General features: G+C 37.0%; 1 protein-coding gene across 7 annotated transcripts in view; it reads right to left on the bottom strand.

Annotated features, from left to right (window-relative positions):
• Nucleotides 1-18,587, bottom strand: part of scn3b (sodium channel, voltage-gated, type III, beta) — a 44,113-nt gene that overhangs the window by 10,913 nt on the left and 14,613 nt on the right. For 4 of the 7 annotated variants that reach the window (XM_073029787.1, XM_073029781.1, XM_073029783.1 and 1 more), the window contains 4 exons: nucleotides 11,228-11,391; nucleotides 6,475-6,700; nucleotides 3,125-3,263; nucleotides 990-1,086 (listed from right to left, as the gene is read on the bottom strand). In XM_073029787.1, the coding sequence (XP_072885888.1) occupies nucleotides 1,020-1,086; nucleotides 3,125-3,263; nucleotides 6,475-6,700; nucleotides 11,228-11,326 (531 nt within the window). In that variant the 5' untranslated portion in view covers nucleotides 11,327-11,391 and the 3' untranslated portion in view covers nucleotides 990-1,019. Of the gene's footprint in view, nucleotides 1-989; nucleotides 1,087-3,124; nucleotides 3,264-4,706; nucleotides 5,366-6,474; nucleotides 6,701-11,227; nucleotides 11,392-18,587 lie in introns of those variants that run through there. The other 3 variants (XM_073029786.1, XM_073029784.1, XM_073029785.1) reach the window with 3 other exon arrangements.

The following is an 18,587-nucleotide window of genomic DNA, read 5'->3' as shown; positions in this document are numbered from 1 at the left end:
CACAGGAACCAACAGTCTTGTATGGGTTGGGCAGAATGTGATTCTGCCACATTAGAATCTTTATCACAATTTAGAATTAGTTTCTTAGTTTACAAATTATTCCAGTTAGTGATGTGTCACATTTAAGACTCACAAATGCTCCCTAGCTAAGGGAAAGGAATTAAACTCGTTTTCCTTGACCTTATGGTATCAGGCAGTGCAGGCACATGAATTTTCCCAGGATTCCTGAAAGTGTAGGCTGTGATTGAATGCATCCAAGTAGTCCTTTGTGTCCACTTAATCACTCCTGAACATCCATACTGGGAATTATCATCAGTAAAAGATCTTTGTGGACAATGCCACTGCCTCGGCAAAATCTACATCACGTCCTTTCTGATTCAAAAGAATGGTTACAAGATGGTGTTTGTTGTGTGAGGGGGAGATTGAATAGACCAGGTTGGTATGTTTCAGAGATTAGAAGAATTGTTGGTGATCTCACTGAAATATAAATTCTTAGAGGGTTTGAAAGGCTGACTGCAAAGAGAATAGTTGCAATAACCTCAGAAGTAAAAACAAATGGCCTTCACCTGTTTTTACTTGTGTTCTTCTGAGAGCCTTTATTCATTGTAAACCTAATTGAAGTTAACTAACAACGTAGGAGATAATTTTGATTTGCTTTAAATCCATGTATAAAAACTCTAATGATAATTAAATGGAAAATAATCAGAATTTTAATTGTAATGCATTTGCTTCAGTTTGAAAATAGTAAGAATCAGACTCCAGTAATTACTGTATAGGGACTATTTTCAGTGAGGCTGTTAATAACAAACATTTGGTTCCATTGTATATTTGAATCCATGTATATCGCCAAAAATCGTCATGAACTAAAAACTGAATTTTTTGTTAACATATACCCCCAACATATTCTAAGATACTTCATGTTATCTAATAGTTCTAGACTTAGCAGCTTTGAGTTTTTTTAAACAAAACTTGTTTCAAATTATTCTTACCAATCTATCTGCTATCCAAAGCAAATGTGCCTATTCCTCTACAGGAACAGTTGAATGGTTTTCTTTATTTCCGGAGGGTATCGCCAGATAGTCTGCTCTGTAAAGACAATTGGATTGGAAATCAATTTGAATGTTCAGAACGTCATAGAAAATTCATTGATCACCTTGAACCTAGTCTACTAAAGGCAGACAAAACTATTTTCAGTTATTACCCAGTACTTTCCATGAAATATATTTCCTTACCATTTTTATTTGATTGAATTTCAAAAATTAAGAATAATTAACATAAGCACCAGTAAGAAAAATAATCAGCTGTGATATTGCACAAAATATAGCAAGAGCTAAAAAAGGTCTGAAAATAATTGTATATATTTAATTACTTAAAGTATCCCAGAGGATGATTAGGACAAAGATTTATGTGATATTCAAACTTTGATCCTGTTTTCATAGACCTTGTGACGAGAACTTGAGGGTGGGCCAATGTGATGATACAGTAATTTCCATGTGATTTCTTGCAGAAGATGAGGAAGGAGGGAAGTCAGGTGACAGGTGCTTTTGTTTGTCTGCATCAACTCAGTGTTGCAGGATTAAGCCACCTATTCTGAATATATATAGGAATGGGTTCCAGGTGCTGAATTTACTGATGCATTCTAGCTCTGTGAATATGCCTGCCATTTGGAATCATTATGTTGTTGCAGAAAAGTGAAGGTGCCCCACGGTCTAATTGCTAGGTCTAATCCCCCTTAAAATTGTGGGTTAAAATACTGTTTTCAAACCTGAGTTGTTAAACTTGTTTAGCTACTTCAAAATATTAAATAGCTGAAAAGGTCTTTAAGCTGTTGATTAGAAATCTGGACATCTCACAATGTTGGCTGCTTTGCCAATTTCATTTTACTTCTAACATGGCTATAAATCCATTTCAATATGCAAGAGTAGATTGAACTTCAATTCAATTCACATGCAAAGGTTATACAATGTATTTTAAATGCCAGCTGTTAAACACATTTTTTCCCATAGAACGTTGAATTTTTTACAGCACTGTGCTCAACATAAAAATAGCATATAATTAATACATGCAAAGAAAGCACTGACTGTTTGCATTTTTTCACAGAAGATTGTAATAATAGCTCCTTCTTTGAAGTCCAAAAACACAAGGGAGACAATTTAGTTGGAGAAACTGCTGGGTTTTGAAGTGCCTGGATTTCAATTCTAATCATTAAGCATAGTGGTCCACTGTCTTAAAATCAAATGAACAAATGTGGATCACACCATTTTGTTAACACATCCAAACATGGGTTTGCTAAAATTAATGACAGAAATTTAGAAATTGGAAATTCATCCTCACTCAAAATCACCACTGTGAGGTTAGTGTAATTAACTGATAAAATAGCTTCTTTGCTTACTCTTGCTCCAAAAATGTATTTGTTTTGATTGCAATGGAATTAATTTTTGAGGCTTTAACATTCATACATGAAGATTGCTTTTTGGGCAGCTACTGTGGATCAATAAACTTGCTTTCATTTGAGCTTAGTGAGCTCTGAGATGGCTGATAAGCTATTGCAGGACCTTCAGAGTCCACAGATGTGTCAGGAAAGACTTGATAGAGCAGGTTGGAGCAGAGGTTTGTGAGGTAATGCGCCCCTTCTGCTACAGGCATTCTGTGGGCACCCAATGAAATGTCAAGACTTATAAGCCAACCTGAATACTTTGAGCATTTGTGGGTCTGGTAGTCTCACAAGTTAGTGGGAATGTTAGACATCTTCAAGGAGGCTATGGGAACACTCTTTAATCTTTTTCTCTGTGCACCTGGTAAGCTTTTGCCATAACAGGGCTCAGAGCAGAATGTCCATTTTGGTGTTGACCATGCAAGCAATGTGTAACCTCCCAATGGAGCTAAACAAGTATAATTAGGTCTCAAAGTGATTGCTGTTGGCCTGGAAGAGGATGCTTAAATTAGTTCATCCTATATCTGGAGGATTTTGCAGAGGCAGCATACCATCTGAAGGTGAATTGCTATTGCAATACATCCTCTGACTTGCATATAGTAGGTGGTATAAGAGTAATATTAAACCCCTTTGGCAATACCTCAGCAAAATCAGGGTTATATAAGTACACAATGTATTGATGTTACTTACGCATTTTCTTGTGCGGCTTGTTCTGATTTCAATATTTTTCTGTAGCAATATATCATCTCTATAACAAGCCATAAAGTGAGGAAAACAAGGAGAAGATACATCATAATTTCTGAAATGTATGAAGTAAAATCTTCAAGGGCTAGAAAGAAATGGAATTAAAACCAGTTAGCCTCTGGAAAGATCACATTATTTGAAATCTTCTCTCCTAGATGAGCTAAACTTTCTTTGGAATCTAATGGTATTTTCTTTGAGGCCTAGTTTCCCCATCTACTCTCTTGGGAACAACAGCTGGTCAAGGTGTTTGAAATGCAATCAGATACATTGCCATAGGGTGTGGTTCACAAGCCACATTGCCTGAATTTTTAATCAGAAATATGTCTGCTATTTTAAGGCTTAAACTTGAACTGGTAAACAAGATGGCCCAGAATTTTCAGATGCAATGGTGATGAATTCATCATTATGATATGAAAACTAACAGCAGCTTCTGGATGTATGAAACTAGACACAGGAACCCAAAAGCCATTGGTGATCCTGTTCTTCTCCTGGGGGAGCATAGTCATAGAGTACTACAGCACAGAAGCAGACCCTTTAGCCCATTTAGTCAATACCAACCTGATCTTCTGCCTAGTCCCATCTACATACACTCCCAGACCATATCAGTCCAAACTCCAATGTGTACCTATCCAAACTTAAGTGTTACAATTGAACCCACATCTACCACTTCTGCTGGCATCTCGATCCACACTCTTTGAATGAAGATCCCCCATATATTCCCCTTAAATTATTCACCCTTCACCTCAGACCTATGACCTCTAGTTTTGGTCTCAGTGAATCTAAAGGACAAAGCCTCTAAGCATAACCCAATCTATACCTCTCACAATTCTGTATATCTCTAAAACAGGGGTTCCCAACTTGGGGTCCATGGACCCCCTTGCTTAATGGTATTGGTCCATGGCATAAAAAAGACCATATGATATAGGAGCAGAATTAGGCTATTTGGCCCATTGAGCTTGCCTCATCATTTCATCATGGCTGATCCATTTCCCTCAGCGCTAATCTCCTGTGTTCTTCCTGTATCCCTTCATGCCATGACTAATCAAGAATCTATCAATCTCTGCCTTAAATATACCCAAATGCCTTGGCCTCCCCAGCTGTCTGTGCAATGAATTCCACAGATTCACCACTCTCTAGCTAAAGAAATTCTTCTTGTTGAGGAAGCAGAGGTTGGGAACCACTGCTGCTCATTCTCCTGCACTCCAGAGAACAAAGTTCTAACCTCTTTAACTTTTCCCTATAACTCAGGCCCTCAATTCCCGGCAACGTTGTCATAAATTTTCTTTGCACACTCTCAAACTTATTGATTCTCTTTTCCCTAGGTAGGTGACCAGAACTGCACACAATACTCTTAAGTCTGTTCTCACAACGTCTTGTAAAGCTTCCTAACATCCAAACTCCAGTACTCAATGCTCTGGTTTATGAAGATCAATGTGCTAAAAGCTTTCTTTATGAATGCCTATGATACTATTTTCAAGGAATTATGGACTTGTGTTCCCTGGTTCCATTGCCCTACCATTCACTCTGCAGGTCTTCTGCTGGTTTGTCATTCTAAACTGCAACACCTTACGCTTGCTTGCATTAAGTTCCATCTGCCATTTTTTCCGCCCATTTTCCAACTGGTCAAAATCATGCCACGAGCTTTAATAGCCTTCCACCCAATCTTGGTATCATCCGCAAACTGTTAAGATGGTACAGTCGCAAACCTAGCATCAATATATTGGTATAAATGTCTGTTTTCCATTCAGAAATCTCAATGTGAAAGTCACTTAAAGTTTGAATCTTGCTTAATTAGTTGCAAGTAATTATTAATGGTGTGATGAAATACAATTAATGCTGAACAACTGCTCTGGCTCTGAAAAAGTATTCTTTTGTGCATGGATTCTCATTTCTCCAGAATAACATCCATAAATACTACTATTTAAAAAAAATTTTTGCTGTCTATTTAATCCTATATGTACTGTACAGCCTAATCAATTTTACTTGAATGTTTATGAAAACACTTCTCAATCTTCAGTAATGACTTTTCCTTACGTCATGTTATTATTGGAGCCAAATATAGCCCACAATTGCTGAACTCTCTTAAATCATGTTGGGGATGATTTTGTTCTCTCATTTGTCCCATGTTTAGTATCATTAACGTACATTTTGCAGTGTTCAAAGACCTTGGATGTTGAAAGCTTCTGCCTTGAAAAGGGAATCAAACCATCTATTAAATATATTAAATTCAAGTACACTTGGATAATGTAGTTTGCATAGAGCTGTCTTGTGAGGTAATGTTCCTTTGGCACTTGCCTCGTCGTCATAACATTTGTTCTGATTATTATTTACTGTATCGTTGTTTGCTGACTTCTAAAAAACTTCACTCATTATTAGTATCCTGTAACTGTCATTTTTTCAGTTTTTCCTTTAAAATGCCAAAATATTAATAAATTGTGTTTTGCATCTACATTTTTAAAACTGTCTGTCAATTGGATGTGTGTTAACATTACATAATAAAACATTTCAAAATGATGCGTAAGAACATTGAATTAAAGTTCAAATGGCAATAAATAATTTACTTAAATTAACAGTAAGCTATTTGTTCAGTATTTTCTAGTTAGAAATTGAATTTATGTGTATTCTGTAATAGAATATGGACAATAAAAATAATTCACTTCATTTGGTTATAATTGCTATAATCCAATGAAAGATTAAGTGTAAGCTTTTCCCTTTTGCCATATAACACTTGCTTTTCTAACCGGATAAACTGCAGTTGCATCATCACATTCTTAGTTAAGATTTTCATTCTATGCTTTTGCCTCTTCTCCTGAGGGTGCTGTTCCTGTTCAAGAACCACTCATTGACATTGCTCTTCTGCAAAAGAGGTTCTTTATATGCTTGGACAATATGTCAGGAGGTTTTCCCATGGAACACAGTTTGAATCTCTAGGCTGTGATCTAAAGGATCCTGTTTTATTTTTGTTTTTCCTTGCCCCACAGGAGTCCAATAGCCAGCTGCCTCCTAAACTGAAATTAGCCGGAATTAGACTGGCTATGAATTACTAGGTATATCTTATGTCATGAAAATAGAATGTTAACCTGTATGTGAATACCATTATCTATGAGTAGCATTATCTATTTATTAATTCAATTGCAGCCTTTAAGCCAGTATGGGTTTGTGGAGTATACTGCAACACCCTTATCCGTGAAGGAATGTTCAAAATGTCGGTACCTTTCAGAAGTTGAACAGTATTGATCATCAGTGCAGGGAACTAAATACTGAAATTCTCAGCACACAGAACTTAATCTCCTCACCATCTTCATGTACTGTTAGCTGAACCTCTTTCACATCTGTGACAGAAGGTCTGTGCATTTCATAATTGAAATAACGTTTGATCGTGCACCGGTACAAACCGCTGTCGTTAAGTGTAACATTCACTATGGTTATGGATACATCTTGCAGATCTTTGCTTCCATTCCACAGAATTCTGCCCTGATAAGGTCCTTTTAGCTCTCGTGGCTCTCCGTTGTACTCATAAATCTGTCACAAAGACACAGATTTTATCATTGATTAATTGCTAAAATGTCAACTTTATATGTCAATTTATCCCCCAATATCTTGCACTTGACACACTAAACTTTGCTGAGAAGCAAATGAATGTAACTTTTTGACACCTTAAGCATGAATTTTCATGGAGTGTTAGACCCTAGCGGTGAATCCAAGCTAACCCTGACATTGTCATCACCAACATGTTCCTTCCAAGTGGTGTACCCTTCAGTTGTGGGCTGTATATTATTTTTTCTTCTTTACTTAGCATTGGAATACTGAGATCAATTCTGAAACTAAAGCTTTCACCCCAATGAGACATACCAATTGACCACAAACCTCCCATTAAATGCAGAACCTTTCTGGGATCTGTATGGACTGAGATATCTGTATACTGAGATAGACTACTTAATTGCAAAGCAACTGAAGTGCTTTCACCAGGAAATGGTACAAACTCTAACTATTTAATAAAAATATATCTAAAGGCTAAATATTCCTGAAAATGGAAATGGAGAAATAAGAACCACTAGACATTGCTAGATTCCCCACATAATGGATAAATTAAAGCCATTTAAGATTAAGCTTAGAAGCAAAACCTAATGGTACAGTTGTCCTTGTGTTGTTAATGCACATCCATGTCTGTAATAACATCTAGTAGTTGGAGGTTAGGCATGGAAATGTGAGGAAAGTATCATTTCATTTGAAACAGGATTCCACCTAAAACTTGATGGGATGAATCTGGTGAGACGAAAATACTACCTCTTTAATTCTGCCTTGACTTGCCAGTAAATTGATCCAGCATACATGGAGACTAAATATTTAATCAGCACCATAATTAGCCAGGGAGTATTTCATTCTAATATTGATTATACAATGGTAAGCATAAGCATCTTATGTTGGGCACAAACTCCACACACAAGTAGTATTATTTACTCATTGTGCAATGTATACAGAAACAGGTGAATTATATTATAGGTGTCAATTAAAAATATGTTCAGTAAAATGTAGTAGAAATACATTTTGAACGCAACCAAAGGTGGTGTCCTTCAGACAATTCGCAAAATTACTTTTTTTACTTCGTTCACTAATAATACTTATTTCAAATATGATTCTGCTACTGGAACCTGTGATTTACATTTTGATGATATGTTTTCAGGCTGATTGAGCGATCTGGCACTTTGCTGTCTCTGAGGGGGTTCGGTGAGATTTCAAGTGAAGTATGCAGCCTGATGGTGAGCGAGCCGGTGATCAACTCCATTTCTTGCCGATCTTGCAGCTTAAAGTATCGAGGCAGATTGAAATAAATGAGGATAAGCATGTGTTCAGCGCTATCTGCCCGCAAGTGACCGGTGTATCACTCGCTTTTGCTCACTGCTCCTGGAGGAAAGTGCCTGTGTTGGATCGGTCTCTCTCTGTCTCTCACTTGTTGCTGCTGGAGCATGGTGTTGGAGTCTTGAGTCTTGGGCAAGGTTTAATTAACGCCGTTTGTGATTAGACTTTGTAGTTCATGTTATGATGTGTTTCTGGTTTCTAGCTGCTTTTTTTGTTGCTATTTTGTGCGATTTTGATCTGGGCGGACTGGTTCTGTGGCCTACAGTCAACAAATGATACAGCATTAGATTGAACTGAGCTGAAACTAAACATTCCTGGTCTGTTTCAATGACTTGTGGTTTGCTGTTTTATATTCTGCATTTTTTGCTCGTTTTATTTTGCCATTTGCGCGATTTGTTCTTTTTTTGCGCGTTGAGGGTTTGATGTTTTTCTTTGAACGAACTCCATAGTTTTCTTTGTTTCATGGTAGTCTGTGGGAAGACAAATCTCAGGGCTATATACTGCATTCATACTTTGATAATAAGTGTACTTATCAATTAAATTGTATTTGGGGATCTTTCTCCATTTGATTATGCAAACATTTTTAAAAAATAATTCTTTTTGATTGACAATGCAGACAACATATTTGAACATTTCCTTCATCTTATCTTCATCCCACTTTTCCAACCAGAGGTTAGAATCCTTGGTCACCTATTTCTGCCCAGTTCTAGAGATTTTGGAAATTTCCCCATCAGTCAGTAGCAGTGAAATGTGCAATATGGTATGACTTCATATTGCTTCAAATTCATTTTCATTAGTTTTGAAAGCAAAGTTCAGCATGCAGCAGCCATTAGACTGCATGTTTAATGCTTAAAAAAAGATAAGATAAAATTCTGAATTAAAAGTCATAAATAAAATATTAAGAGCAAACACGAGGAAATCTGCAGATGCTGGAAATTCAAACAACAGCACACACAAAATGCTGGTAGAACACAGCAGGCCAGGCAGCATCTATAGGGAGAAGCGCTGTCAACGTTTCGGGCCGAGACCCTTCGTCCGGACTAGTCTCGGCCTGAAACGTCGACAGCGCTTCTCCCTATCGATGCTGCCTGGCCTGCTGTGTTCTACCAGCATTTTGTGTGTGCTGTTGTTTAATAAAATATTAACTTTGTTTCTCTCTCCACAGTTCCTGAGAGTATTCCAGCATTTTGTTTTTATTTCATATTAATGGCAGGTCTAGTTTTACTTTAGTTTTTAATAACAAAATGTGTCTGTATGAACAAAAACAGAATACTAAAAAAACCTAGTGGGTCAAACATCATCTGCAGAAAAAAAAGTTGACATTTTGTTCAGAACCCCACACAGAACTGAAAGGGAACCCAGTATATTAGCAGTCCAAGGGAGGGATAGGGGCTGGTAGGTGGAAGCAGATGGGGAGGGGATGACGACAGAATGGAACAATGAGATTGAGAAGAGGATGGGGACAGAGGCTGCTATATACTGTCACTCTTCCTTGATCCCCCCTCAGTCCTGCTATGGAATCTTGAGCTGAAAATTAATCTTTAATAATAATGCCCTGTATTTAAACACTACCTTTAACACAAGCCATCCAATATGTTTCACAGGAAGATTAACAAAAGAAAACAAGTCACATGAGATGTTAGGGCAGATGACCATAAGCTCAGTCAGATGCTCTGTAAAATTTGCACCTTAAAGAAAGAATTATAGGCAGGAAGATGAAGTTTGGGTAGAAATTCCAGACAGTAGGGGCTTGACTGGGTCCTCATCCACCATCAGAGGAATCTGTTTAAAACCGAATGGTTATTTTAAAAAGTGTTTTTCTTCTTCTTCTTTACCTTCTGGAAAAATATTTGCACATTTTTTGTAACTTAGTTTTCTGAAAGTTATGATATGTCTGATTTAAAATAGGTTCAGAATTACCTGCACTCCTCAATTCTATGTACCCAATAAAAACATTGGATAATTATCCAATTACATAAGTTGTGCTTCCTACTAAACAGCAAAATATTCCTCCCATTAATTTGGTTCAGTTGATAAAAATTATTACTAAGAATATTATACAATAACAATGTGATATAAAAATCTTCTATTTTAGTTTTATATTACAGGTGGAGATTGCATTCCTCCAGACAATGCATAATTGTTTGTTTCAGCTGAGTATAATTTATTTGCTATGTGCCGTGTCGTATGACGTGGGGGGGTCATTGTCTTTCCATGACCATGATTGTTCTTTGCAGTTTTTTCTTCAGAAGTGGTTTGTCTTTGCCTTCTTCTGGGCAGTGTCTTTACAAGACGAGTGACCCCAGCCATTATCAATACTCTTCGGAGATTGCCTGGCATCAGTAGTCACATAAACAGGACTTGTGATGTGCACCAGCTGCTCGTACAACCATCCATCAGCTGCTCCCATGGCTTCATGTGGACCATGATCGGGGGTGGGGGGGGGGCTAAGTAGGTGCTACAACTTGTCCAAAGGTGAGTTGCAGGCTAGGGGAGGGAAGGAGCACCTTACACCTCCTTTGGTAGAGACGTATCTCCACCCCTCCACCAAGACTTTCATATTTAAAATGTGTAAGTAATTTACTTACTTTAATATTAGAAATATTTTGTTATAAGGATTGCATAGATAATGTTGACAATGGCAATTTGGTGTGAAGCCCTGAATTTTCATAGCAGACTCTTTTTAATGGACCAATAATGAGGCCATGTCTGTTTCAGAGTTTTATCTATTTAGTTTGTTAAAGCAATAGCATCTAGTTTTAATAAAAAAGTAAATCAGTCTATTCTAAAGCAAGAAAAGTGACTAAAAGCATGATTTACAAATGTTATAGAATACTGATATGTATACACTAAAAGACATTTATAATTTTCTATGTTGTTGGTTAGCATTCTGAAATTGACCACATTAATTTATTAATCTAATGACTAATCAGACTTGATTTATTTGTTAATGTGGAAAAAATCAATAAGAAATGGCATGTCTTCAATACTGTAGCCTGATATTATTGTGTTTACTGCAATTTTTAAGAAAACCCTTTCAAAAGTTTAACATAAGCAATGTTAACAGAATCTTTACATTAGGCCATTGTTTATCTATAAATATCAATCTGCACATTTAACAGACAACTGTTTTAATTGGTGAATGAAGTATTTAACTTCTGCATTTTATATTTTTAAGTAGACACATACTGAAATCTCTTCTCCATCACTGTTGATGTAGGTCCATTCAACCATAGTGTCTGTATTTACTTCTTCTCTCTTCACACAGGAAATGCAAGTGAGTTTCATATTAGTTCCATGTAGGGCTTCAGTATCTGAAGGAACTTCAACACAGACTAAATGGCAACTATGTACTATAAGAGAAAGAAGCAGAAATCAGTCTAAATTCACCTCAAGAAAGCATCTTCTCATCATTGACAGAAGGCTATATAGGAAATCACATTCTGCTTGCTTTTGACTGATGGTGTTTCATAAATCCAGTCTGAATTCAACAATCTTAATGCACCACACTGTTGTGTCACTTTTACCATCATAATTTTTGCGCTATGTATTACATATATTTTTGAATTAGTAATTTTAGAGGAAAAATGGAAATGGTTCACTTAAAATGTTCAAATAAAAGTTAAAATATTGTAATTACTTCAACTATTTAAATATTTCTTCAGTAGTCAAGTATGTTACCACCACATTAGCAATGGAAAAAATGCATTTAAACAAACAGTAATTAAATTTTCTCATTTCAGTAATCAGTTAGCATCCTTATTTTGTCAGAAGCATTTGATGGATAATTTTGATGCCATGGCAAACTCAACCCATGCATTGTTATCGTCAATAATATTTTAGCATTTAGCGCAATTGCTTTGCAGCACCAGAAATCGCCAGAGTTTGAATCCCGCTATTGTCTGTTAGAATTTTGTCCGTTCTCCCTGAGATTGCGTGGAGTTCCTCTGGATGTTCCAGTTTCCTCCCACGTTCCAAAGACATACAGTTAGGTTTATTGAGGTGTCGGTACTGGAAGTGTGTCGACACTTGCAGGCTGCCCCAGCGCAGTCATCTGACTGTGTTGGTTATTGATGCAAAATGGCACTTTTCACTGTATATTTCAATGTACATGTGACAAATAATGCTAGTCTTAATCTCATATTAAAACATACATGATGGATGTGAACAAGGGAAATCTGACTCCCCTGCACAAGTCCACCCATAATACTTTGGAATCTCATCTACCCTAGCCAGAGGTCTACATCCTTTAAATTTGTTCTCATTTTGCTATACTTTTCTCAGTTTTAATCTAGTGGGTTCTCTCTAGGAAGGTCCTGTTCTCCAGAACTGTAGGTAGACAGCTTGATTTTCCTATTGTCATTTTACATTCTTTTCTATAGTATGTGTGTAAATGGCCTGAGGCCATCTTCACCATTAACAGAATGATACCAGGACTCTAGATGTCCCAGAGCTGGTTCACCTATACTCAGCTGGGCATATCTCTGCAAGAAACCTGCATCATCGATTTGTAAGATGGAGCAGTAGTATGAAGACAAGACTACAGATGCTGGAATCTAGAACATAAACAGGGTGCTAGAAGAACTCAGCAGGTTGACATTTCAGGTCAACACCCTCCATCAGTTCTGAAAGGAAAATGAGGGAGGAGCTGGTAGGTGAAGACTGGATGGGGAGGGTTGCTATGGAGAGGCCAAAGGTAAATTGGAAGAACAGCATCCCATTTTCTGCTGGGAATTTTCTGAATTTAAGGTAACCTAAGATCTTGTGTTCTTCAACTGTCCACTATGCTTTCATCTCTATCAGTTCACCTTTCCCATTCCCTCCATGTCCATCTGGTTCCATCTGCCCCTAAACTGTCCCATTTGGTTCCACCTATCACCTACCAACTTCTTCACTATCCCTCTCTTGTATTGCTGTATAATGGCAATCTTTCCTCCTCAGTCCTGACACAGGCTCTTTACCTGAAACTTGTTTCTTTTGCTTCCATAGATACTGAGTTCTTCCAGCATTTTGTTTCTGGTTCTAGGGTGGAATATGTTGATATTGTAGTGCCTAGCATCACAATGGTAAGTAGTTTATAAGTAAAAGTTTCAAATTAAATTCTGACACGACATGCTACCATCAGCTAAATATTAACAGAATTTTCTCATCTTGTTTAATGGTATTCAATTCTTCAAGGAATTAAATATCACTGTAGTTGATTTCTAAACTTGATTTATTAATTGGCTCTGGGCGTGTATTCACTAGAATTCAGAAGAATGAGGGGTGATCTCATTGAAACCTAGTAAATGGTGAATGGTCTTGATAGAGAGGATGTTTCCTATGGTGAGAGAGTCAAAGGAGAGAGGGGCATCCTTTTAGAACAGAGAAGCAATTTCTTTAGCTGGAGAGTTGTGAATCTGTGGAAGCCAAGTCTTTTTGTATATTTAAGGCAGAGGTTGATATATTCTTGATTGGTCAGGGCATGAAGGGATATGGGGAGAAGGCAAGATATTGGGGATGAGAGGCAAATTGGATCTGCCATGATGAAATGGCGGAGCAGACTCTATGGGCCAAATGGCCTAATTCTGCTCCTATATCTTATGGTCTTATGGCCTTAAACAGATTGTTCTTTACTAAAACCTATGCAATTCACCCATTGAGTTTCCACTGTATCTAATTATAAAGGCTTGTTTCCATCCTTCAATCTTGCACTTTAATCCCTTTGCCATTCTCTAATTATAATTTTATCCTTCTGCATGAGTAAATGATACAAAACCTGTAATTTTGATGTCAACCTTGCCTCATTCTTTTTGCACTGTTTTAAATCCTATCTAGATCATATGTAATACACAGTACACAGTCGCACTAAAATGTTATAGTTTTTACACTGGTTTCAAAAGATTAAAATGTTACTCCAGACATTCACAGAAGTAAATCCATTTGAGAAGTAATGATCAAGTGAATTGGATTCATGAAAGATTCTTGTTATTTTTGTAATCCACCCCTTTGTACGTTTGTAGATATATACGTGTGTGTGTGTGTGTGTAATATGTACCTATATATATTTAACAGACTAAGTAAAGGGTATAATACATCTGATCCTGTAAGTCTCAATCAAAGTCCTCAATGGAAAAAGAGAAATGAGGTTACTCAACCAGAGATTTGTGTTAGAAAATTAGAATTATTGGAAAATTTCTTTAGAAATAATTCCCAATGCAAAACCAGAGGAATGTGTAAAATAATTTGCAATAAATACAGAAAATTCTCAACAGATTGGGCATCATAGAGAAAGGAACAGGTAACATTTTAAGTTGATGATAGTTCTACTATTTAGACCTTATCTCTTAAATAATGCCCAGTAACTGGATACGAGGTGATGTATGACTTCTAATGGGACTCTTTTTTCTGTTAAATGAAGCCTCATTTTCAATGCAAAGTTGCTTAATTGAGTTCTGAAGCTCACTGTTTGGAAAACAAATTACAAAGAGCCCACGGGCTGATGCTCTGTATTGCATCATTACTGTATTTGCTAGAGAGTAGCACAGGTATAGACAGGATTGACCAGATAATTGGTTTTCCAGTGCTCATGGTCTAAGCAACACAACTGAGAAAGAACCTAAAGCAGTGTTAAATAAAACCAACCAAGGAATCAATGTCTTTGGTTCAATTGTATAAACAGGTCAAATATATTGACAGCTGATCGACTGAAACATGTTTGGAGTCAATTTTTATCTAATGAAGCCCTAAAACTGTTGGGGTAAAATAAAATGTGGCTAGTTGGCTGGCTATTTGCTGGACAACTTAGCCAGGGCCAGGCTTCCTGTCTGAAATGCGTGTATTTTCTCCAGATGCTCTGGTTTCCTCCTACAGTCCAAAGACAGGTTAATTGGTCATTGTAAATTGTCCCCAGATTAGGCTACGGTTAAATTGGGGTTGCTAGGGCAGTGTGGCTTGAAGGGCTAGAAGGGCCCGTTCTGTGCTGTATAGCTAAATAAAATAATGCCAAAGCGTTATGACACTCTCTACAAAAGAGAAAATTAGATCCATCTCAGCTCTAAATGGATGATCCCTTCGTCTGAGATTTTGTCCCATTAGTCTAGAAATTTTGTGCTTGTCCAGGAAATGAGTAGCCATCCGCTTGAAGCAGTAAGTGTTACAACCCAGCAATTACATTTGGGTTTTCACCTAGAGCTTGCAAATTCTACCACATGTAATACTTTATTGTCACCAAACAATTGATATTAGAGCGTACAATCATCACAGCAACATTTGATTCAGCTAATAGGATGACAGACATCTCAACCCTGACTATTCAGCATTACAATGCCCTCCAAGAAGTGCTCAGTACAAGACCAGAAGGCAAATGAAAGAGGTGGGGCCTCTCCTGTCACTCTAATAGGAGGACCCACATATTTTGTGTGAATAATTTATTTTATTTATTTATTGAGATACAGGCCCTTCAAGCCATGTTACCCAGAAGACTCCTGATTTATCCCTCACCTAATCATGAGACAATTTACAATGACCAATTAATCTACCAACCAGTAAGTCTTTGGACTGTGGGAGGAAATCGAAGCACCCAGAGGAATCTCACATGGTCACAGGGAGAATATACAAACTCTTTACAGACAGCAGTGGAATTGAACCTGGGTCACTTGTACCGAAAAGTGTTGTGCTAACCACTGCACTACTGTGCCACCCCAAGGTGGGCAGGGGTGGAGATGGAGTTGTCATAATTCACATCAGCTGAATGTCCTAAAAAATGATTTGAGTCTCTTTCTTTGTTGAAGCCATGGCAGCTACATGTTGGAGAATGAATAGTAAACACTTAATACATCAACTCACATAGGCATTTTACACAAGTGCTGCATTCATAATGTCTATGTTCTGCCCTTGGGCAACTCATTTATGATTTTCTATGTGATTATGCACATTCAGCTTTTATTTTAATGAGCAGATTCTAAGCTGTATGAGGTCACTTCCTGAACAGCCAGGAAGTTGTAAGTAGAAAAGGACATTGGCTGCAAGGAGGCCAAAGGTTTATGTTTGGAGCAAAAGAAGTTTCTATCTAAAACTATCCTGTTGTTGCCCAGGCAGAGGAATTGCTTGTAAGTTGATGTTATATTGCTTAGAAGTTAAGCTAAAAGTATCAATAAGATTTTACTGAAATAGAATGTTATTTTTGAGTTTATTAGACACTAACCTACAAATGTGTAGATGCTAATAGTTTATGTATACTATTTACCTGTAGAATTTACTTGTTGGAATGTTATAATATTTGCATGTGTATATTTACTTGTGTGAATGGAACAGCGAGGTGATGGCACTGTATTTTGTTGTTTTTCAGTTTCACTCCTTACTCACTCTGTCATGCCATCGAGTCTGAAATAAAACCAAGGAGCTGGGAGGCTTTTCCCTGACTCTCATGTCATTTTTGAATGGAGTTTGGCTGACTGTCTAGTTGATGTTACAACACTTCAGCAATGGCAGTACAGTCTGTTTGCTCACTATGAAAACATAGCCCAGAAATTAGATTGTATAATGATGAATTTTACCTGAAATAGTATAGAACTGTATCATTTCAGATTCAGATTGTTTATTTATTATTTGAGTCACAATGATAGTTCAGATATCGTACTGGGTATTTCCTGCTGTCAGCCACCCTTGCAAACCTGAATCAGTTCCAGGGAATCGTGGATATGGATCTCCTGAGATTCCTCGAAAATGGCGGGACAACAAGTCTTATTTGTGCAGAACTTAGCTACACCCTTGTGCCTCAATTTACCAGACTAATTTGAACTTCAAACATCTCCATTTTCCAAATCTGAGGCACCCTGACCTGTTTCATCAATGTGTGGTGATCCACGTATCTCCCTCACTCAACCCTGCATCTCCACATCACTGAAGCCTCCCAGCAATATCTGTAAGACTTTTTACCCTGATCCTTTCATAAACCCCATGCTCTTAAATTTTCACTGACTGCTGGCCCACTCCCAGCAAGATTCTAACTACGGATTCTCCCATCCCACTCCAATTCCTGGTCCTGAGCTGATTTTCTATTTGTGTAAGTTGTATGCAGACTTTGGCTTTGTTAAACCACAGCAGTGCAACAGCAAGCATTAGTGGTTCAGGAACAGTCTGCTACTTTTCCTCAAGTCCAAGGTTCCATAGTATTGCTCAACAAGCAATGTAAACTGCAGTAAGCAAGTGGGAAGAACCAGAAATAAGTAACAAAGTTAATTGTCCTTTCAAAATTCCAACGTTTATCAAGATCCAGTACAACCTTTTTGTGGGAATGGGGTGGGGGAGAGAACATTCTTTAACAGAATCACACGGGAGAGCAATGTCTATTCTCAACTCCCTACTTTTTGCCATGGGTGCACTGGCAAGTTTCAAAACCCTGAGAAACTTGTATATTTAGGATTAAATTAAAAACCTGCAACTCAACTTTGCTCTTTAATGAGTGATTAATGTATTTTATATTACAATTTGTCTCTGAATTGAATCTGAAACTGGATGGGGTAAAATTTCTCTCTACAGATTTACACGACACCTCATACTGCCAATGTAAACACACTCACAGTTGAGGGATTAAATCTACCCCTTACCTCCACTTGCCCAATCTTTACTCATGTGGATACTCAGATTTACAGATAAGAGCTGTTGAGGCTTGGGAGAATACTTAAGTATATATATTTAAAAACAAAAAAAACAAAATATTTATAATTACAGGAAATTGGATCATATATAAAAGCTGAAAAGAAACTAATTTCAAAAAATGTGGGGAGAATCAAAAACAGTAAGGAATGTATCAGTAGTTTTATAAAAATAATTTTTATACTAATAAATTCACTTCTGAGCAAATGTATTGAAGTTCTAACTTGCCAATAATAATGTAGGAGGAAAATTTGCAAGGAATAACTGGTAATTTTTCTCTTTCTACATCCAAAGTTCTTAATTATCCTAAGAGTTAACTAAAAAATCCATAAACCCAAAAATGCCTATCAGTTATTAGTTATCCATCTCATATCAGGTGATGTTTCAGATTTCCCCATTGTTTAAGGAAGAATATTCCTCCCCATAAAATAACAGCTATAAATTGTTATTAAAATAAGCAGGACCTTAACAACTGGCAGCATAGCATTCACAATCACAGCTGCTGACTGGTTTTCCTATTTAGCGTGTAAGGTATTTTGTTTGAACTCTAAGCCAATGTAAGGAACATTTGGTACTCGCCAAGTTATCCAACACTGACACATGGAGCAAATGTTGTCTCTTAATTCCATTCTTTTGAAATCCTCCCCCTTTTACCTAGGGGAAGCTTTCAACTTCAGCCTTCTGATAAAACACAATTAAAGAATTTGAATTATATCATAAAATAGGTCAGTTTCTTGCAAGTTAGCATACTCAACAACTTGTGCAGTGAATCCAAAAATAAATGCCCATGAGGACCTTGAGACATTTTTGTGATAGGATATATACTGTATAATTAGGTACAGCTTTTATGAGAAAAGTGATTGTGAAATAGCTACAAAATATATAACAGTCCTCTGTTCAAATAGATATA

The sequence above is a fragment of the Hemitrygon akajei genome, chromosome 26 (genome assembly GCF_048418815.1).
Source record: "Hemitrygon akajei chromosome 26, sHemAka1.3, whole genome shotgun sequence".
NCBI classification, from domain to species: Eukaryota; Metazoa; Chordata; class Chondrichthyes; order Myliobatiformes; family Dasyatidae; genus Hemitrygon; species Hemitrygon akajei.
The sequence above is the reverse complement of the archived record's forward strand: the minus strand, read 5'-3'. Positions and strand labels throughout refer to the sequence as shown.